The sequence below is a fragment of the Capsicum annuum genome, chromosome 4 (assembly GCF_002878395.1).
Source record: "Capsicum annuum cultivar UCD-10X-F1 chromosome 4, UCD10Xv1.1, whole genome shotgun sequence".
Taxonomy (NCBI): Eukaryota; Viridiplantae; Streptophyta; class Magnoliopsida; order Solanales; family Solanaceae; genus Capsicum; species Capsicum annuum.
Window position 1 is genome coordinate 81053553 of NC_061114.1, and position 20488 is coordinate 81074040.

General features: G+C 35.5%; 1 protein-coding gene across 1 annotated transcript in view; it reads right to left on the reverse strand.

Moving 5' to 3' along the window:
• The window catches only part of LOC107867888 (dynamin-2A), a 31590-nt gene extending 15688 nt beyond the window's left edge, over window positions 1-15902 (reverse strand). The window contains exons 1-8 of the mRNA XM_016714357.2: window positions 15274-15902; window positions 9598-9648; window positions 9352-9472; window positions 9120-9209; window positions 7616-7677; window positions 7421-7535; window positions 6927-7269; window positions 6034-6181 (exon numbers count right to left, since the gene is read on the reverse strand). Coding sequence (XP_016569843.1) covers window positions 6034-6181; window positions 6927-7269; window positions 7421-7535; window positions 7616-7677; window positions 9120-9209; window positions 9352-9472; window positions 9598-9648; window positions 15274-15420 — 1077 coding nt within the window. The 5' untranslated portion in view covers window positions 15421-15902. The remainder of the gene's footprint in view (window positions 1-6033; window positions 6182-6926; window positions 7270-7420; window positions 7536-7615; window positions 7678-9119; window positions 9210-9351; window positions 9473-9597; window positions 9649-15273) is intronic.
• Window positions 15903-20488: the final 4586 nt, after the last annotated feature.

The window sequence follows — 20488 nt, forward strand, 5'->3', positions numbered from 1 at the left end:
TGCTTTCATAATATGCCAAAATTTTCCTTTTCTTTGGGGTTTGGTTGGTCAAAAAAGACACCTTACAGTGAATTCATGTGGTGCATGGGTAACATCGGACAAGATAATACATTAAACAAAGTCCATATATGAATCATAATGCTAACATAGAAAACATAGGATGTGTTACAGTGTAGGAAGCAGAATGATCTAGGTATTTAAGAATTAAAAAAACAAGTGAACGAAAGGACAAACAGGAAAACAGTACTCAAACCATACATGTAAAGAACTATAACTAGAGCATGATTGCATGAACATGGATACCATTCCTACCAAGGAAGCTTTCCTCCATCCAAACATTAAATCCATATGGATAATCTCGCAATCTTCAATGTGTTTATATATTTTTAAACTGCAGGCATTAGGTACACAATCTTATTTTGGGGGATAATGGGTAACTTTTATCTAAAGCATGGTTCTTACTCGTGATATGCGCCAAACCCACACATCATGCGCTGTACACAAACCTTATAACCAAGAACATAAGCAATGTACTTTCCTAAGTCTCTTAGCAGGAACTTTCATAAATAAAAGCTACTTCTTCCGTTTTATTTTGTGTCTTAGTTTGACAGGGCACAGAGCTTAAGAAAATGGAGTAGACTTCTTCCGTTTTATTTTGTGTCTTAGTTTGACAGGGCACAGAGCTTAAGAAAATGGAGTAGACTTTTGAGACTTCTGGCCTTAAACTAAACATGTGCATAGCACTCGAGGGTGATCATTGAACTGAATTGCAAACCATAAGGTCTCAACGTCAAATATCAGCCAAGGCAAAAACACAAGGCGATCTCTTCTCATTTGTCCACAAGTTTTGGTGGAAAGAGTTACCCGGTACCTAGGTTGGCGGTAGCAACTAGCCATGGAACTAGGCCTCATTTGTTTTTATTAAGTAGGTGTTTGGCCATGAAAATCAAAAAAAAATTGGAGTTGGAATTGGAGTGGAGCTAAAAGTTGGAGTTTGGAGTAGTGTTTGGCCATGGATATAAATTGGAGTTATTTTGGACTTTTTGTGAGAAAAGTAGGAAGTGAAAAAAAGTGAATACACTAAACTTGTTTTCACTTTTTCAAATACAATTTCAAATTGTATTTGGAATTCTAATGGTCAAACACTACAATTTTCACTAAAGTGAAATAATTTTCCGAAAGAAGTGAAATTCTCAAGGCCAAACACCCTTTAAGATTAAGATACTGAATCTGAATACATGTCTCAATGTTAAGATGTTTGTTGAATGATTAAAGACTGTTTTTTAAGAATCTGAATATGCATAAATTATTTTATATAAAAATTATTATTATTAATGAACATAATAAAGAGAAATAGAATCCTCGAATCTGAAATTAACAGTCACTATTCCGAGTCGCCGCAAACATAGTAATTTCAACCAGCGAATTTGAAAATTCTAAACCTCCATTAAATTTCTTTTTAACCTCATAAGCTCCAATTTCAAAGTAGAAAAAGCAAAAAATAATTCAAGTTATCACATTTTTCTCCCAATCCTAAAATCCACTCTACCACATATTAACGATGTTTGAACCACCATTATCGCCATCGGTCCTCCATCTTCGATTCACCACTCCAATACCCTAGATTCACCCATTGCACTTTAACTTTGCGGGCGACCTATTACCTCTAAACAATTTTAAACCGATATTAATACACCTTTTTGTGCCCACGAGTAAAGCTTGGAGGTGGAGTACGATGATACTGTTGTATAAGAATAGAATAAGGGTGACATTCAAGATTGCAACAATTATAGGGGATTAAGTTATCGAGTCACACTATAAAGGTTTGGGAGAGGGTGGTAGAGTTGAAGTTGCATCCACGGGGCTCGACTACTGAAGCCATCCATCTCGTTAGGAGATTGGTGGAGCAGTATAGGGAAAGGAAGAAGGATTTACGCATGGTTTTTATCGCCTTAGAGAAGGCCTGTGATAGAGTTTCCAGGGAGGTTCTTTGGAGGTGTTTGGAGGCTAAAGGCATACCTATGATGTATGTTGGGGCGGTTAAGGACTCGAGTTAGGACTCGGGGAGAGGACTCGGAGCACTTTCCCGTCTTGATGGGGTTACACCAAGGATCGACGCTTAGCCCGTTTCTTTTTGCCTTAGTGATAGATGTTTTGACGTGACAAATTCAAGGTGAGGGATGTGGTCTTAATTGATGAGACACTTAGTGGAGTTAATGCTAAATTGGAGGTTTGGAGGCAAATCCTCGAGTCTAAAGGGTTTAGGTTGAGTAAGTCCAAGACGGAATATTTGGAGTGTAAGTTCCATGAGTCCGATATGGTGATTAAGCTTGATATCATTCTATCAATAAGAGAGAGCATTTTAAGTATCTGGGGTCTTGGGTTCTATGATTCAGGAAAATGGAGAGACTGACGAAGATGTCACTCATCAGATTGGGGTAGGGTGGAAGAAATGGAGGCCCGCCTCCGAAATCTTGTGTGACAAGAAGGTACCTCCTAAACTTAAAGGCAAGTTCTATAGAGTAATGGTTAGACCGGCTTTATTGAATGGGACGGAGTGTTGACCTGTTAAGAAGGCCCACACCCAGAAGAAGAAGGTGGCGGAGATGAGAATGCTTCGATGGATGTGCGAGTGTACTAGGAAAGATAGGATTAGAAAAAATGTTATTTGAATAAGGTAGGAGTCGCTTTGGTGGAAGCCAGGATGAAGGAAGCGAGGTTGAGATGGTTCGGTCATGTGATGAGGAGGGACACGGATGCCTCAGTGCGGAGGTGTGAGAGGTTGGCTAGAGATAGTTTCAAGCGAGGTAGAGGTAGACCAAAGAAATATTAGAGAGAGGTGATTAGACATGACATGGAGCAGCTCCGGCTTACCGAGGACATGACCCTAGATAGGATGTTGTGGAGAAGGCGAATTAGAATAGAAGATTAGTATAAGTTTAGGTGGCTGTTTCTTGTGTTGTAGTACTTGGTGCCTCTTGCTTATGGTATTATCGGATATTGTTAATTTATATTGTATCTTGTTCTTTTACTATTCCTTATCCAGATTGTTTTATTATAAGTCGGGGGTCTTATCGGAAACAACCTCTCTATCTCACATCTACGGCGGTGGTATGGACTGCGTACACTTCCACCCCAAACCCCACTTGGTGGGAATATACTGGTATGTTGTTGTCGTTTCAGCATTTATTTCTTTTTTTTTTTTTTTTAAGAATTGGTAATTTGTATTCTTCAGCATTTTAGGATATGTTGGAGACCTTTCAAGGGAGAAAAAAAAACAAGAAAAAGATCAATAAAAATAATTACAAGGCTCCTAGAAATTCTATAAATTAATCAGTCCTCTAGCCCTAACTGTTTACACCAAAAAAAAAAAGAAGATACAATGCAATTCCATTTAATCTTATGAATCTTATGAATGGAATTAGACCTATCTTCAAAATTTCTACTATTTCTTTCCTTCCACACTGTCCACCAGATGCAATGTGGAATTAGGTTCAACCAGATCTTCCGTGTCTTGCTCCCTACTCTTTTGATCAAGCAACACAGTAAATTTGTTGTGTGCTCAGGCATAGTCCATTTCACTTCAAATATGTTTAAAAACATGAACCAAATTTGGGATGTGAAGGGGCAATGTCGAAACAAATGACTATTAGTCTCCCCCGTCTTCCCACAAAGAGAACACCGGGGGAGAATTATCTTCAGTTTCCTCCTCAAAATTTCATGTGTTGGGCATGCATTCCCAACCGCCAACCAAATAAAACATTTGACTTTAGTTGGTGCTAGATTCATCCAACTTTATTTATTTTAATTTATTTTTTAATTCTTTTACTTCATCTTCTTCAATGGAACTCGCCATTTCTTTCCTTTTTCTTTATTCCTGCTATATTCTTGTTTTTCTTTTCAATAAATACAAATAAATTTTTGTACGTATCCTGGATATTCATATGAAACAAAGATCAAAATTTCCTACCCTTTCATTTTCACTGGATCTCTCCCATATATGCTTTTGTATTCATCTCATTTTTTTACACTACTTATTATTCTTCTATATTCCTCTCTCGTCCTCTGTCTATCACCCCCAACATTTTCATCCACCACACACAATTACTCTTCACTTCACACTTTGCAATTTTCATCTTTTGTCCGAACTATTATTTTTAGATTTATATCTTGTAATTTATTGAGTAATTGAGATATGCTTTTGAGATTATTGAATGTGTGTAAAGGAAATTGTATTTATTGTAAAGTTAAAGAATTGGAGTTGTTGATTTGAGATCAAAACAAAGATCAAAATTTCCTATCCTTCCATTTTCACAGGATCTCTCCCATATATGCTTTTGTATTCATCTCATTTTTTTACATTACTTAGTATTCTTCTATATTCCTCTCTCGTCCTTTGTCTATCTCCCCCAATATTTTCATCCACCACACACAATTACTCTTCACTTCACTCTTTGCGATTTTCATCTTTTGTCCGCACTATTATTTTCAGCTTTATATCTTGTAATTTATTGAGTAATTGAGATATGCTTTTGAGATTATCGAATGTGTGTTAGGGAAATTGTATTTATTGTAAAGTAAAAGAATTGGAGAGTTGTTGATTTGAGATCTGATAAAAATGGGAAGTTCCGAGGAGAAAATTGTGGTTGTTGATTTTTGTTTCAGTTTTTGCTGCTTGAAATTTGGGAATAAAAGGAACCCTTGATTCATTTCAATTCAATTGTCTTGATTATTGAATGAAAGTGGATGAAGAAGAATAAAGGAGAAAAAAATGATAAGAAAAAAGAAAAAGTAGTAAAGTACAAAAAAACACTAATAAAATGTAAAATTAAATAAATTTAACACATGGAAGATGCCTATTTGTGCGTGATTATTCTCTCTTTCTTGCAACTGAGATTGAACGAAAATGTCCTATTTATACTACTTTAAAATTATTTAGGGGGTAATAGGTCGCCCGCAAAGTGTTAAAGTGTCTTTTTGCAAATCTTGGACAAGTTCAGCGGTGACTTTATGTCTTTTATCAAAAAAAAAAAAAAGAGCGAGAACGGAGAGGTCTAAATGATTTTCGAACTCTGTGTCAGGTTTGATTGAATCAGATGTATTCAGATTCATCAAGTGATTAAAAAAAAGAAAGCTAAAAACAAATGCACTTAGGGGTCGTTTGGTAGAGTGTATAAGAATAATGCAAAATATGGTGTATTAGTAATGCTTGTATTAGTAATGTTTGTGTTAGTTATGCTTGCATTAGTTATGCTTGTATTTTTCTTATGCAATGTTTGGTTCGATGTACTAAAAAAAATATGATTGCATAAAAAAAAAAAAAAAAAAAATTTTTTACATAATACCCTCAATATATATGTTGGAAAGGATGTGGAAAATTTTTTGAGGGGTAATAGGGTCTTTAAGCATGTTAATGCATGCATTAGATCTTTTGCATTACTAATGCCATGGATTTTGAGGTATTAGTAATACACACCTCAATACACAATAGAGTGTATAACTAATGCTTGCATTAGTTATACATAAGGTAAAAAGGTATACCAAACAAGGTACTACTAATACACATTAAACTAATGCATGCATTAACATTCCAATACACTCTACCAAACGACCCCTTAATGAATTGAGATCTAAATCATAAGGCCCTCATTAAGTGCAAACAAATGAGGCCTCATTTGGGTGTGCACAAGTTGGGCCAAACCAAAATTATCAAAAAAATCTAGAGATATGTATAAGTACCACAATGCCCTTTGAAACTTGTGGGGAAAAATCTAGAGATATGTATAAGTACCACAATGCCCTTTGAATCTTGTGGTTTTGAACATGGCATGTGAGATGTCGAAGTTAAGAGTTACTAAATAGAAAAAGTGGCACTTGTTTAGAAACAGTAAAAAGGAAAGTAAGACAAATAAATTGCAAGAGTAATTGGAAAACAACGAGAATCTACAACCCAAAAATAGTATCAAAATAATGGGAATTTGCCATTGCAAAGAGTGACTATGAAATTAAAGAGTTTTATAATATTTCACCCACCTCGCCGCCAGTGATATGCTGCAGAAACTTATCCTCAAATTCACGGCAAAGCTCAAGTGCCAAGGCTTTGGTACCTTCAGCACTATGAACCATTTGCTCCCCAAGCCTAACCAATTCATCTTGTACAACTTGAGACTTCCCGTGAAGCCTGCAGCAGAAAAATCCCAAGAATAGTCAATAGATGGCACACCAATTAATCAATCAAGGAAAGGGAGATGATCAATAGATGATATAAGTAAAGCCTAACAAACAAAACACATCAAACCTTTTCCAGACTTGATTGAGAGAGTTCGAGTAATAAGGACATTATATGGATGGAGGAATCTGGAGAAATTTAGTAACTTCGATAGTATGACTAAAAATATTTTTAAAATTCTTGTAAATTATTAGACTTATATTCGATAAGAAAGAACATTGCATCACCAACGATATCAATAATAGTAGGAAGGCAGCCAAGTACAAAGAACTAGATTCTCTATTTAATTTCACGATGTAAACTATTCAGATCTTGCTTAAAAGAACGTATCCCATTGTTTGAACAATCGGAAATCCTTGCAACTATCAGATACTCCTATCTGCACATCTCATGATTGCTCAAAAATTAAGTGGCTTACTTAACTTTTCAAACACTTCTCCACTAGCGCAATTATCTTTTCCCAGTTTTAGTACGATTTGTAGGAACCTAGAAAATGATTAGATACCTTTAGCTCCAAATTAGATAACTCTACTCTAAAACAAAATTGGTAAGATTAGAAACTATGGTGTATCTAAAACAAATAGACTAACACCAATTTTCCACAATCAATTGCTTCTGCTGACCAATAAAAACAGTGAATGGATTGTTAGATTTTCGTACAAACTATCAATAGAAGCATTCAAGGAGGTGAGATTACCCGGAAAGCAGATTTGGAAGTCTGACTTTCATTCTAGTGCGTATCTGGTGAGCAAGGGTCTCGACCAAAGCTAACCTACCAAGCTTACTTTGAGGAGCTCCAGTCAATATTGACTTTAAACTTTCACACTCAGCTCGCCATGCGGTCTCCAATGAGTTTTCAGATCCAACACTTCCAGACTGGGCAGAAGCTATGGAAACAGACTGACCAATCAAGGCAACCCAGGGGATATCAGCTGTACTTCGTGGTCCTTGATTTGACAAAAGGGCTTGAACAGCCGCAAGCACTTTCGGCTCTGAAGCTGCTTGATCTATCTTGCTAATAACACCGACAGTTCTAGTACCTAATGGAAAAGAAATAAATCAAACATGTGAAGAGTTTCACATATAAAACAGACAGTGCAAGGATAATGGATGAGCAACTACAAATAGACAATATCCATTTAGCCTCATATTTCTGGAAGATACAAATCAATCTGGCATAGATAGACCTACATTCACTATCATACTCCTTCGCAATTCTGATAGCTTTACATGAAGCAACTTCAGGTGCCTGAGCAGCAGAAATTACGACCAGCAATATGGCATCGTTGTGCTCCATATATTGAGTCTGTTTAGAAAGGTATCTCAGTAAATATGAAATATAAGCATTCTGATAAATTTGACCATGATATTCGTATAGATACTCACCAATGAATCATCAAGATTTGCCTTGTCAACACCAGGCAAATCAACCAGCTTCAATGGTGGAGCTGTATGCAGTAAAAAGAAAAAGTAAATCAAAGGAAAGCCAGGAACCCGGCCATGCAAAGAAATGGAGAAGGAAAAGTAACATGAAACACTAGCAAACGACAGTTGCTCAAATTTATCCAACATCTCCTGGCAGGGGAGAAGGAAAAGTAACATGAAACACTAGCAAACGACAGTTGCTCAAATTTATCCAACATCTCCTGGCAGGAAGTTAAGAAAAGAGAACTAGAGACAACTAACACAATTTACAAAGCAGAGGAATGACAATTTCCTACAGGTGCATCCTCTGTGAAGAAGGTTACAAGGAAGCAAGTAACTTGTTCATACACAGCAAGTTTTGCAGCTCAGCTTGGTGCATGTTTTGAATTTATTTGGATGTAAAATGGAGCATGCCAGAACACGTCAAAAGAACTACTGCCGGGTCCGAAAACGGCAGTGCTTCAAATTGCTACCGTGACACTTCGAAACACTCTACCATGAATCTTTGTTGGATGGATACTTTGAAGGCAAAAAAGAGAATATTTGTAATGTAAAATATAAATGTACATCACTTTTAACTTTTTGGTGTAAATTGCTAAGTTGCACGGACTCTTCACTTTTAATGCCGCACCCGTGTCGGATTCTCCAAAATATACTACTTTTGGCGAATCCGACATGCACCCGCTGACATATTTGAAGAGTTCGAGCAACATAGGTAAAATGTACAGGAAGGTGAGAAGATGAAGCTCAGTTTAGTTCACATGCAGTAAATGAACTAAGCTTACTTTTGTATAACTGCACATCCTGGGCAGCCCCTGGATGCTACGGATAATAAAATTCTTTATTACATACAAAAAGAAAAGGACTAACAGAGGAGACAACGTTGGCAGAGATTGAATACACGATCTAATCACATATTGTATATAGAGGGGGTTGCAAGCACTATCAGTGGTGACATTTAGACATTAAATATTTCATATTAATCAGAAGGAAAGACAACATTCCGACTATTCGTTTTCTGATGATTAAAATATTCCAACTTATTTTATTGGACCAACGCCAACAACACCCACCCCCATGAGTATGGTCAAAAGATCCTTTCAAGATAACTTCCTTGCAAACAATTTTAAATTTACATCGTTCTCTTTAAATCCCTCAATTATTGTAGTATTGCACCTATGAATCGACCCATTTAGAGGTTGTCCCAAAATCGGGTTAAGTATCATTAGCATGTTCTAAATGCTTTTTTGATAAACTAGCATGTTTTGGTGCTTCAAGATTATTCTCTTGTTTGTCTTAATCTTCAACCCATGGGAAAGAAGAGCTTGAATTTCCGTTAATCCCAATTCCAAGAAAGAAGACTCCCAGATACATAAATAAATTAAAAAAAAAAGTGACTTATAGAGCATACAAAATCATAATGTACTTGTATCATAGGCAGATAAAAGCATTCTTTTATGGTCACCTGTGCTTGTTCGTAGCTTCAAATATATTTCATCACGACTCTTGCTTGAAATTTTGCTCAATCTATCCTGTAAAGAATGTCGAAGAGCACCTGCACAGATGAAACTCGAAATGTTAACACAATTAAAGACATAAGAACTGGTAGATTTTCATTCACTTGCTTCAGGGGTCAGTCCTCGCTCGAGTAAAAACTACCATTTCTCATAAACCCAATAGCTCGTTAAGAAGCTTACTTGCAGACACTGGCTGTGATTTACTGTCAATCTGCAAAATGATCGATTTACTGCTCAATGAACTATCTCGTTTTAGATCAATGCATATGGGGGCACGAGTAGCACCGCCTTCACCTGTTGGCTGTGAATTTAAGGATAATATTAGGCATCAAAAGGACTTTGATTTCGAAACTTGGGATTGAGGGTTAACAAGGCAAAATGAGAAGTAGAAAATAACATTTTAATTTCACAGGGAGAAAACCATACCAAAGCAGGATGGCCAATTAGACTGTTCAGAACAGCTGATTTACCTGCACCCTGTAAAAAGTTTGACACGGATTAAATGAGTATCAATATCCTCAGAACAATTGAGGAGAGCAATTTGTGTATTGACATCTCATGCACAATTGTTCATGATAATATAAGAAGATCAAGCAGCTATACAGAAAATAATATCCCTATCACAAACAAGGGCAATCCTTATCACATGTGCTAGCTTTCACGTTAGGTCCAATATCAATTTTCTTTACAAGTTTGATCATTCCAAGACTCTTAGGAGTAAATGTCAGCCCTCTGGATATCGAGTAAGAATAACCCCTTCAAGGAATTCTCTTGAGCCACCCACCATATACATTTAAACATTGTTGCGGACTAAGCTAAAAAAAAGACTATGCATTGCATAAATAAAGTGAACTGTCATTCATCTAAATGATGCCATCTCCTCTATTTCATATAATCCTACGCAGGCCCTCACATGTGCATCTTTTCTCCTTCTAGCAACATCTTCTTGTGGATTTTGTTGTTTCTTTACCAAGATAATAATTAGATTAATATGATGAGTCATTTAAATTTCCCTTATAGTTTTCAATCTAGATCTCAAGTATACGAACAATCAATATCAAAACAAAATATAGAGAAGCTACAACATAATATGACCCTTTACGAACAACATACAATCTTCTATACAATTGAACCTCATGAGCACAACCGAGAAACTACGCACGAAAAATTGTTTCTCAACTATATATAGTCGTTTAATTTCCTATCGAAAGCTACTAATTTCTTTCCTTCCATGTCATTCACATGAATGCTGAAGTTGCAACATCCCAGACTCTTTAACTTCTCTTCTTCTAAATTTCCAGATGGATTGCCTCCTTCATTGTGCCCGACATCGCCCATTACAGCCTGAACCATCTCAAAATCTTGCACCACAAGCGAGTTGCTCACTGACAATCAAGGAGGAGGCCACACATCTTCACCTGAACATTTGCATATGAGCACCAGCTGGTATACACAACCTGTCATTCTCTCAAATTCTCAACTGTCAATATTGCTCCCTCACTGCCAGCCAGTAATTCAGTCTCTATCTCATATCGCACAAGTATAATAATCTCATGTTTTTTACCAATAAAAATATTTTTAATTATAAAATAAACTATCAGGCAGAATCAAGCTGGTACTGCAGTATTACATAAAGTAGCTGCATTAGATTCATCAAAGCTTAGCGGAATCTAAGAAATCCAGAAATACATCTGTTCCAAAATCAAAAAAAAAAAAAAAAACATTCGACCATATTTTTAAATTCTGAATACATCTATTTTTAACAATTGAAACGTTTTCCTCCCTTCCATTGAAGCATCTTCGAGTTCTTTCCCATTACATTGTCCACGTGATGCAAAGAAGAATGTTTATCCAAAACTTCTTCTACTTTCTCCTTAAAGGCTGTCCTTGCCAATCAAACACAAGTAAAATCTTGGGCTGGCCTTTTCAACTTTATACCCTATTGCAAAGATTTATATGCCTTATCTTTCTATAAATACTTTCCTTCCACCCTATGTTAAAAAAGACAACCTATTGGATTTCAATACCTTCCAAAGCTTTCCTGACGAAAATTTTCCACATCATATGGGAAATGATTCTTTTATAACCGAAAACATGTTTTAGTTTCAAAACTAGAAAATAATGTGTTTGCCCCTTCACATCTAGTTAAATGGTTGTTGCCTATTGTATTGTTCGTGTTGTTAGTTTAAATACAATGTTTGTTTTAATTATTACTTAAATTTTATTGTATTGTTTCGTTAATCCCATGGCTAAGTAATGACAAAGTCTGATTTTGTGTAACGGCCAATTTGGTGTGATCGTGCCTGACCTTTTTTTCCATTTTTTTTAACCTTATTAATTAATAATCCTGTTTTATCTTTTAGTCTACCTTCTTATAGTAGCTCTACCTTTACCCTACTTTTCTTGTAGATTTATCTTTCAAAATACTGATGTGTGACATTATGTAACAATGGAAAACTATGCAATTTATCCAAACAATGTATTCATCACAAGAATACAGTATGACAAGATAAAACATAATACAATATAATACGATGCATTATGAAACCATATGTAATAACCATCCAAACAGAGTCTTAATCTTCTCTGCTTAAATACCAAACTTAATGCATCAGCCAAGTCTCTAACTAGTACTGTGTGCACGCTACACATTTTATGTTACACTACATTTGGAATTAAACCAAAGCCCTTGGGGTACATATGTGAAACGATTGGACAACTTTCACTTCACCTATTCTTCTTCATTTCCAATAGATGAGTATTTTAAAAGTAAAAAGTACGAAAGAAATAGGCTCCTGCACAAAAGAGAGGAGCCTTCACAACGAAAAGTGTCATTCATCCAAAACATACAACAATTACCAAAAATATGAGAATTATGACTTATAATGGTCAGTTTGCAATTAACATTACTAATGTCAGGCTACAAAATTTTAATGACAACAACAATTATCCCAATAACTGAAATTAAAAATCATTGGACTATAGTTTTGCATGTCCAGATAACTTCAAGCCACTACTAAGTTTTAGTTTTAATTAATCAAACATAAAAAGTATTAATTTGCAATATTAACTTTCATATTTAATTGCTTTGATAATTAGTTCCAGTAGAAAATTTTTATTTAATATACAAACAATCATCCATATCTCAAGAATACGAGAATAGACAAGGAAGAGAAAATGAATTGATGACAGCAAGAAGATAATTGAAGTGACGTGAGGACTATAACACTAGGAGAAGAAAGAAGTAAATCAAAAGATCTTGTAACATAGAATTAGTAAAAGAAGAATCATTTCAAACCAAAAAAGAAGAGGATGTGAAGCTCAACTGCTCCTTTTTCTTTTCTTTGTTTAAAATCACTTATAGACAGATTCAAAGAACTAAACCATATCTTGGATTGCTTCATGCTCACTCCGTTTCATCCATAAGAAAAGGCAACCCTTTACAGCACATCATCGATTTATTTAACAGAACACTTGTTTAGGATTACATCACATCATCGCATTATGCAACAGAAGAATCGTTCAGCAACAGCAGCAAGTAAGGCATTAGAAAGTAAAATAAGTCTAAGGCCTCATTTGTTTTCATTAAGATTAAAACGCCTGAAGTTGAATACACACATGATTTTTAAGATGTGCATTAAAATTTAGATGTCTGAATCAAAAAACACATTTTAACTGTTACGATGTCGTACCGGATCTGAATACATTTAATTAAGACTGTTTCTTAACACCTAAATGTATAAAATTTGTCTCTATATAAAAATTATTAAATATAAAATTCAAAATGAATCTAATGCTATATGTCAACAAATATTTTTAAAAAATTATGTGATAGTTGGTGGTGGTGGCAGGGTGTGGATGATGTTGGCTAATATTGGTAGGGTGTGAGTAGTAGCTAGTGGTGATGGTGGTGGCGATGATAGTTGAGGAAGATGATAGTAATAACTAATGCTGGTGGTTGGCGATATATACAACAACAACATACCCAGTATATTCCCACCAAGTGGGGTATGGGGAGGGTAAGTGTACGCAGTCCATATCACTAACACAAATGTGAGGTAGAGAGGTTGTTTCCAATAGACCCCGAATCAAAATAAAACAATCTAAGATAAGGAATGGTAATAGTAGGAATAGTAAAAGAACAAGATACAGTAGAAATTAGCATATTCAATAATACCATACACAAGATACTCCAAGTAACACGCCAAAAGATACAAAATCCTAAACTCAGACTAACCTTCTACCCTAATCCGCCTCCTCCACAACTTCCTATCCAAGGTCACGTCCCATATCATGTCTAATCACCTTCCTCCAATATTTCTTCAGTCTACCTCTACCTCGGTTAAAACCATCCCTCGTTAACCTCTCACACCTCCGCACAGGAGCATCCGTGCTCTTCCTCATCACATGACCGAACCATCTCAACCTCGCTTCCCTCATCTTGGCTTCTATATAACGTGGTGACTAATTGTGGTGACCAGTGGTTGTTGTGGTAATAGTGGTTGGTGATAAGGATTGTAAATGGTGGTCAATGGTAGTGACAACTAATTATAGTGATTGACATTAATGGTGGTTGTGTTTTAATGGTGGTTGTGGCTGAGGAAGGTGGTTGGTGGTGGTTGGCAGTGGTGGGAGGTGGCAGTAGTTAATAATGATGGGTGCCAATCGTGGTAGTTGATAATGGTGGATGATGGTGGGTAACGACGAATGAATTAATGAAATCTGTGAATCACTATGTCGGTAGAAATCTTTAGATAGACATCTTAATGATACTAAGACTTTGCTACAGATATTAAATATTCAGATTTATTCACTCATTAATGTTTGAAACATTTGAAAGAAAAACACTTAATGATTAAGATTTAGACGTAAAAAAAAAAGAAATGGATTTAATGACTAAGATCCGAATGATTAAGATTAAGACCTTTATTGCAAATAAATGAGGGTTAAATCTATACTCAAGCTAATTGCATGCCATTGCCATCTGAGATGAAGGAGGTGGGAGTGTGTCGGTAACAATAAGGGAGCGTTCTTTTGTTTCTATAGTTTTTTATGCGTGGTGTTGTGTGATGTCCATGATTTAGGTTAGATAGTGCTTATTTTTATCTTCTGGTGGTAATATTATCTTGTTGCTAGCGGTGTTAGTTTATTTTGCATTTATCTTTTGTGTTTGTTATACTGTTAGTGGTTCTAAGCCGGGGGTCTATCGGAAACAGCCTCTCTACTTCAGCCCTCTCTACTTCACCTGTGGTAGTGGTATGGTCTGCGTACACTCTACCCTCCCTAGACCCCACTATGTGAGAATACATTGGGTATGTTGTTGTTGTTGTTGCCTCACATACATAATAGTTCGAAAACCACCTGGACACACCTATACTGCTATACACCTTTGATGATACAATAACCATAAAAGAAATTACCCCGGGAAATGGTTTATTTTTCATGTTCCATTCATGCAAAAAGATTAAACAAAGGTTTAATTCCACAAAATAAGTAGCAGAAATTGGTAGATCCACTCAGAACTCAACCTTCACACAAGAAAAAAATTTGGGGCGGGGGAGGGGGGTGCTGTTGTGTTCATTCAGCTCAACTTATTTAATCTATTTCGATGCAACATTAGTTTTTAATAAACCGAAGCAAGCAGCCAGAAAATCAAATCGAAAGATAATATCAACTTCATACATATATTGAAAGTGAAAAAAAAGAAAAGGACAATCAGAATAGAAAGAGGATATCATCAATTCATCATCATACATAGAACCTCCACTAGTCAACTAATAGTAAAAGATCCCTCAAGATAATTGCAATCTCAACTAAGAAAAGGTTGTGTTCAATCTCGAATAAAAAAAAGCATCCAAAAGTGCTCCTTCTCGAATTCATTATCAGCTAACTATTAGCTGAAATCCAATTTAGTTTATTCAAATAATCACAATATACATATATCAGAACCACAAGGAGGAGCCTACAATCCTAGATCGTAAGAGAGTAATACGGATCACAAAACAACAAGTTTCACAGATCGAATCAGCACTCACCAACTGGCAAATCTAAACACTTGGACTACAAACGAAAAAATAATCTACAAAGAAAGAACCCACTTACAGTGCCGCCGATAGCAACCACATTGAGAAAAGTGGACGGCCGTTTCGAAGACGACGAGGACGTTTCATCAACATCTTCATCGGCAAGCAAAGACGTAGCTTGCTTCATGGAATCTGATAGCTGCGCCAGTTCCTCGATTGCCTCCATTTTCACTGTCTGCTTTGTTCACAAACTAAATCGACAGTTCAAATTGAACAACCCAAAATTCAACGGCTCAGATTGAACAATAGAAAACAGGCAACGCGATCGTCACCGATCTTAACAGATCGATGTTCAAAGGAGAAAACCTTAGATTCGAGGAAAGAATAAGTGAAGATCTGAGTCAAAGGAAAGTAAAAAGGTGCGATTATGTGTTGAAATGCTAGGGTTTTTACTCCAATTGACGCGTGACGACCGCGGAGAAGACGCCGGGGACAGAGAGAGATTTGAAAAGTTTAGAAGTACTCTGATGAGAAAGAATTTGATAGTATGGTGAGAATTTTTCAAATGGCAAAATGATAGTTGTCAGCAGCAGCCAAGAAAAGTTACTGACTAAATAAGAATTCAATTTTGTCCAATTGTTTTTACCTGCGTGACGGCGAATCTACTGGTACTTTACTAGTTTTACTCTCTGGGAATTCGGTTGAAGTTAATCAAATTAAAACAATGTTAGGTTTCATTGATTTATTAGTACTGAATTATGAAATTAATGATTTTTAAAGAGAAAAATATAGAGGCTAACAAAATTAAGATTATAATTAAGTCAGATATTAATGTTTTTAAAAAATTAATTGAATAATAAAAGTAAAATTATTTTTAATGGGCCCAGTCACAATCACGTTTTACAAGTTACAGCCCTTCACGGCTTTAGCATTTATCTCCTTCCTTTCTTGATTTATATCTCTCTTTTTTTCCGAATTTTTCTCCTAGTTTTTAAATTTCAAATTCTACATTATTCTCACGTTACTTTTCTTTCACTCTTAATTCGATTTCATCTAATTTCTTCTATTTTAATTATATTTTGATTAGATCTGAACATCATCGGAGTTGTCATCATTGCCAATTTGACGAAAAGGTTATTGATGGTTTGTAGTTGTTGTGGTTGTTCTTCAAAGTCCATGGGTTTGCTATCCGTTAGAATAGGAGACACTTTCAGTGGAGTTGAAGCTAGTGGGTGAATTGGATTTCACTGAAAAAGAAAATGAAATTTGTTTGGTTGAAGTTCGTAGTTTTCACATTAATGGTGGTTCTCAAGAAAAGAGAACGATAAAGAAATGGATTCTTACGGTGGTGGAGGTAATTGGAAAAAAAATGGGGAGGGGGAAGGTTGGAGGTTATTTAATGGTGTTGTGTATGTATTTTGTACTAGATAATGAAGGGTCCATTTACGGGCCCAATATTTCAATTTAAAATATATTTATAGTTATTTAATTAGTTTTTCAAAAAAAAATAATCATTAATATTTTTGAATAAACACAATAGAAAATATAAGTAGAAAGCACATTAAATAATAAAATATAACTTCTTATTTTTATGAAATCAAATAATAGCTTACAACTTCTTTAAGTTTTCATAATTAACATTAAAATATCATATACTCTAATGCTTATTTTAACATCGGGTCAAACACATTCTCTTAGATTAAACAACTAATTTTAGTGTTTTTCTTTTTCTAATTTATTTAAAATTATACAAGAGAATAGATTAAAATTATAAATATCTATTTATTAACATTTTTTATAGAATCATGCGAAGCAATGAAGGATACTAATTCATACATAAATTAATTTTAAATAAATTTAAATTTATTTTATGGGTGTTCAACAAAGAAAATAAGTGTTCAACAAAGAAAATAAGGACCTACTCGATGAATGTTTAAATAATTTGAAACGTTAAAGGACTGTTTTTATGTCTTGTCTTATATACGTAAAAAATAGGAGATCACTTTGATATAGTAAGCACGAAATTTCTTTTCAAGTAAATTGTCTGCCTGTTGAGGAAATTTACTACCTCAAATAAAGAGAATTAAAAGAATTATGCAATTCTAGGCATGGACTAACTATCCCCCTATCATGTGGTTTTGGATTGCTTTGCCAAGACTGTTACCTTAACCATGCCTTGCATACCCCCAGTTTTGTGGCAGAGTTCTTAAAGCAAAACGCTGATGGAGATTATTTCTTATATTCATGCTAGGAGTTTGGTATCGAGGGGTTGTTTGGCTTATTTGGTGTATGTTTAAGATGTTAGTGTTAAGAGTCCTTCACTTGACTCTATTACTATAGTTTGTGAGTTTTTTTATTTATTTCCTACAAACAGACCTAGCCTTCCTTCTGAGTTCTTATAACAAAGCACTGATGGGGATTATTTCTTATATTCATGCTAGGAGTTTGTTATTTCATGGCATCTTACCGCATGGCTTCTGTTGAGCTAAAGGACCTAAATATTCACCTTCAGCATATTCTAGGTAAGTGGGTTTTTCAACTAAGTGAATCACCTTAGGGTGCTCCAATTCTATTTGTGAAGAAGAATGATGGTTTTGTGTATATGTGTATTGACTATAGACAACTAAATATGGTGAAAGTAAAGAATACGTGTCATGTGACTCATATCAATGATTTATTTGAACAATTTTAGGGTGGGGCGCTATTTTCTAAGATTGACTTAAGATTTGGCTTCCATCAGTTGAAGATTAAGGCAGAGAAAATCCCTAAGATAGCCTTCAGGACTCGCTACTGCCATTACGAATGGTAATTTTTTTTGGCCTGACCAATGCCCCAACAATGTTCATGAACTTGATGAACCACATCTTCAGGCTTTATTTCAACTCTTTTGTAATTGTTTTTATTAATGACATCCTTTCCTATTCAAGGAGTAAAAAAGAGCATGAGTAATATTTGAAGATTACACTCCACACTTTGAGAGATCATCAACTCTATTCTAAGTTCTCAATTGGTGAATTTTGGCTTGAGTCTATAGTATTTTTTGTCACATGATGTCCAAGGACAGGATTATAGTAGACCCAATAAAGATTGAGACCATTCATGATTGGGTTAGGCCAACATCTCCGCAAAAATTTGCAGTTTTATTATGTTTGTAGGTTATTATAGGTGGTTCATTGAGAGATTGTCACTATCATAGTACCTATGACTAGATTGACAAGAAAGAGGTTCCATTTCGGTGGTCTGATGGCTGTGAGGTAAGCTTTCTAAAGATCAAGGACTTGCTCACTTCAGCTTTTATTCTGACTCTTGAAATTGAGGACAAGGGGTTTATGATATATTATGATGCTTCAGGTGTTGGTCCATGTTTGCTCCATCGATTTGGCTTTAACTTCCTCACATCGTGGTTGGTCACCACGTCCTTCAAGTACTTAGTGTACTTAGGCATACTTTGTAAAACATCTAAAAATAGGAGGTTAATATGAAGTTCTCTAAATATGTCAAAGAGGTTCTTGAAACATGCATCCTCCTCTCCCCTTTTAAGCCTTTAAGGGAATGATGGTGGTGGTATTTCTTGAACCCGTTCAACTTCCTTAGTTTTTGGGTTCTTATACTTCCCCAAAATTTCAGCATCTTTGATTGCAACTTGTGTCCCCTCAACCTGCTTTAGAACTAACTCTGCCTAAACTTCCTAACTTTTCTTTGGAGGTCTGTCAATGAGATCTCTACCCCTCCTTAAGGTGATTGCTATTACCTGTTTCAGATACTCTGTGTCACTTGGCATGACTCTTGAGGTCTGGTATTCTGTGCCTGAGCTAACTGCCCCAACTGTGTCTTCAAATTGCTTTGGCAAGTTACTGATTTTTTATTTCTACAACCATTTGATTTTTTCCACATGATTCTATAGAGTGGCCACTAATACCACAAATCTCACACCATGATGGGGTCTGTTGGACTACATTTACTGAGCCTGAGGTTGGTTCACACTCATCTTACTTGTAACACACCGTACTTTTACCTAGCTTAAATTCATCCCAAAAATGTCAAAAACTTGTTTTAAAAATGAATACACTTTTATACATGTGGAATTTTCAAGATTTTGACTTTTCATTATGTGGGAAATTGAATAACCTTTCCATCGATATAAAGTTCGCCCAAATCCAACACCTAGACGAAGAGTTATGGCCATTTTAATAAGACAGTGTACCACCTGAGCCATCAGCGTGTCGCGGAGCCAGCCAAAATGGAAATTGTCAAAAATCAATGAGCCTCCGCGATATTGGTGCTTCGCGCCAAGGCTCAATTTCAGAATTATCCTTTTCTAGTGTTCCAACATGATACCATCGCGTTGCGGTGAACTTCCAGGTCTTAATCAAAGTGGTAACGCGATATTACCGCGACGCGCCACCATGCAATTTCTCAGTTGTCATTTTCCGGTGGCTTGGAGCGGTAGTGGCGCATCGCGCTAGGGGTCCAGATCAGAAAAATTTCACGAAAAATTAAAGTTGCACCGAGGGTTAAAACAATCTTTTTCTATGATTTTATTCCGCCCAGATGTGGGATTTAAGCCCTAAAAACGTTTAAACCCTTCATTATTCACTTTTCCCCAAAATCAAAAGGTATTTCTCTCTCTGAAAACAAACTCTAGCTCTCAAGAATCAAGGTTAATCCTAAGAATTTTTCCAAGAACTCATCAAATTAAGGTATGTTAGATGTTCATCCATGGATCCTTACATTTCATAGAGCCCAAGAATCCTTTTCTTAAAATACAAGATTTATGATTTCCATGTTTGAATTAGAATTGAATTCATGTTCATGATGTTGTTTGAGTTTTAACCCATGATTTAGATTAGAAGTTCCAAGAATTGATTCTAGTATGTGTTGAATAACATGGTATTCATGATAAACCCTTCAATTTGCAAGTTGATTGTTGTAGCCATGTTAACCCTAAGTGTTTATTATTTAATGAACCAAACATGCTTCCCATGTGTTTGATAAATTGTCTATGAAAATGAAATAATGCCATTATAGCATGCTAACATGTATTCCCCATCCATGTACTAGTTAATACATTACAAGTGTTAGATGAAATGTCTCTATGAATGGATTATGACCAAGTGAACATTGTTATGTTATTCAAGATGATGCTTTGCTTTACTTTTCGTGCTATCGAGTTTAGGGGGTATTTAATACCCAACAATTTAGTTGTTTACCTAGAGCTAGTGTCAGTGACCGAATAGTATCAGTCATGTCACGATCAGTAGTACTCTCAGTCCTTTACAGAACTCAGTAGAATT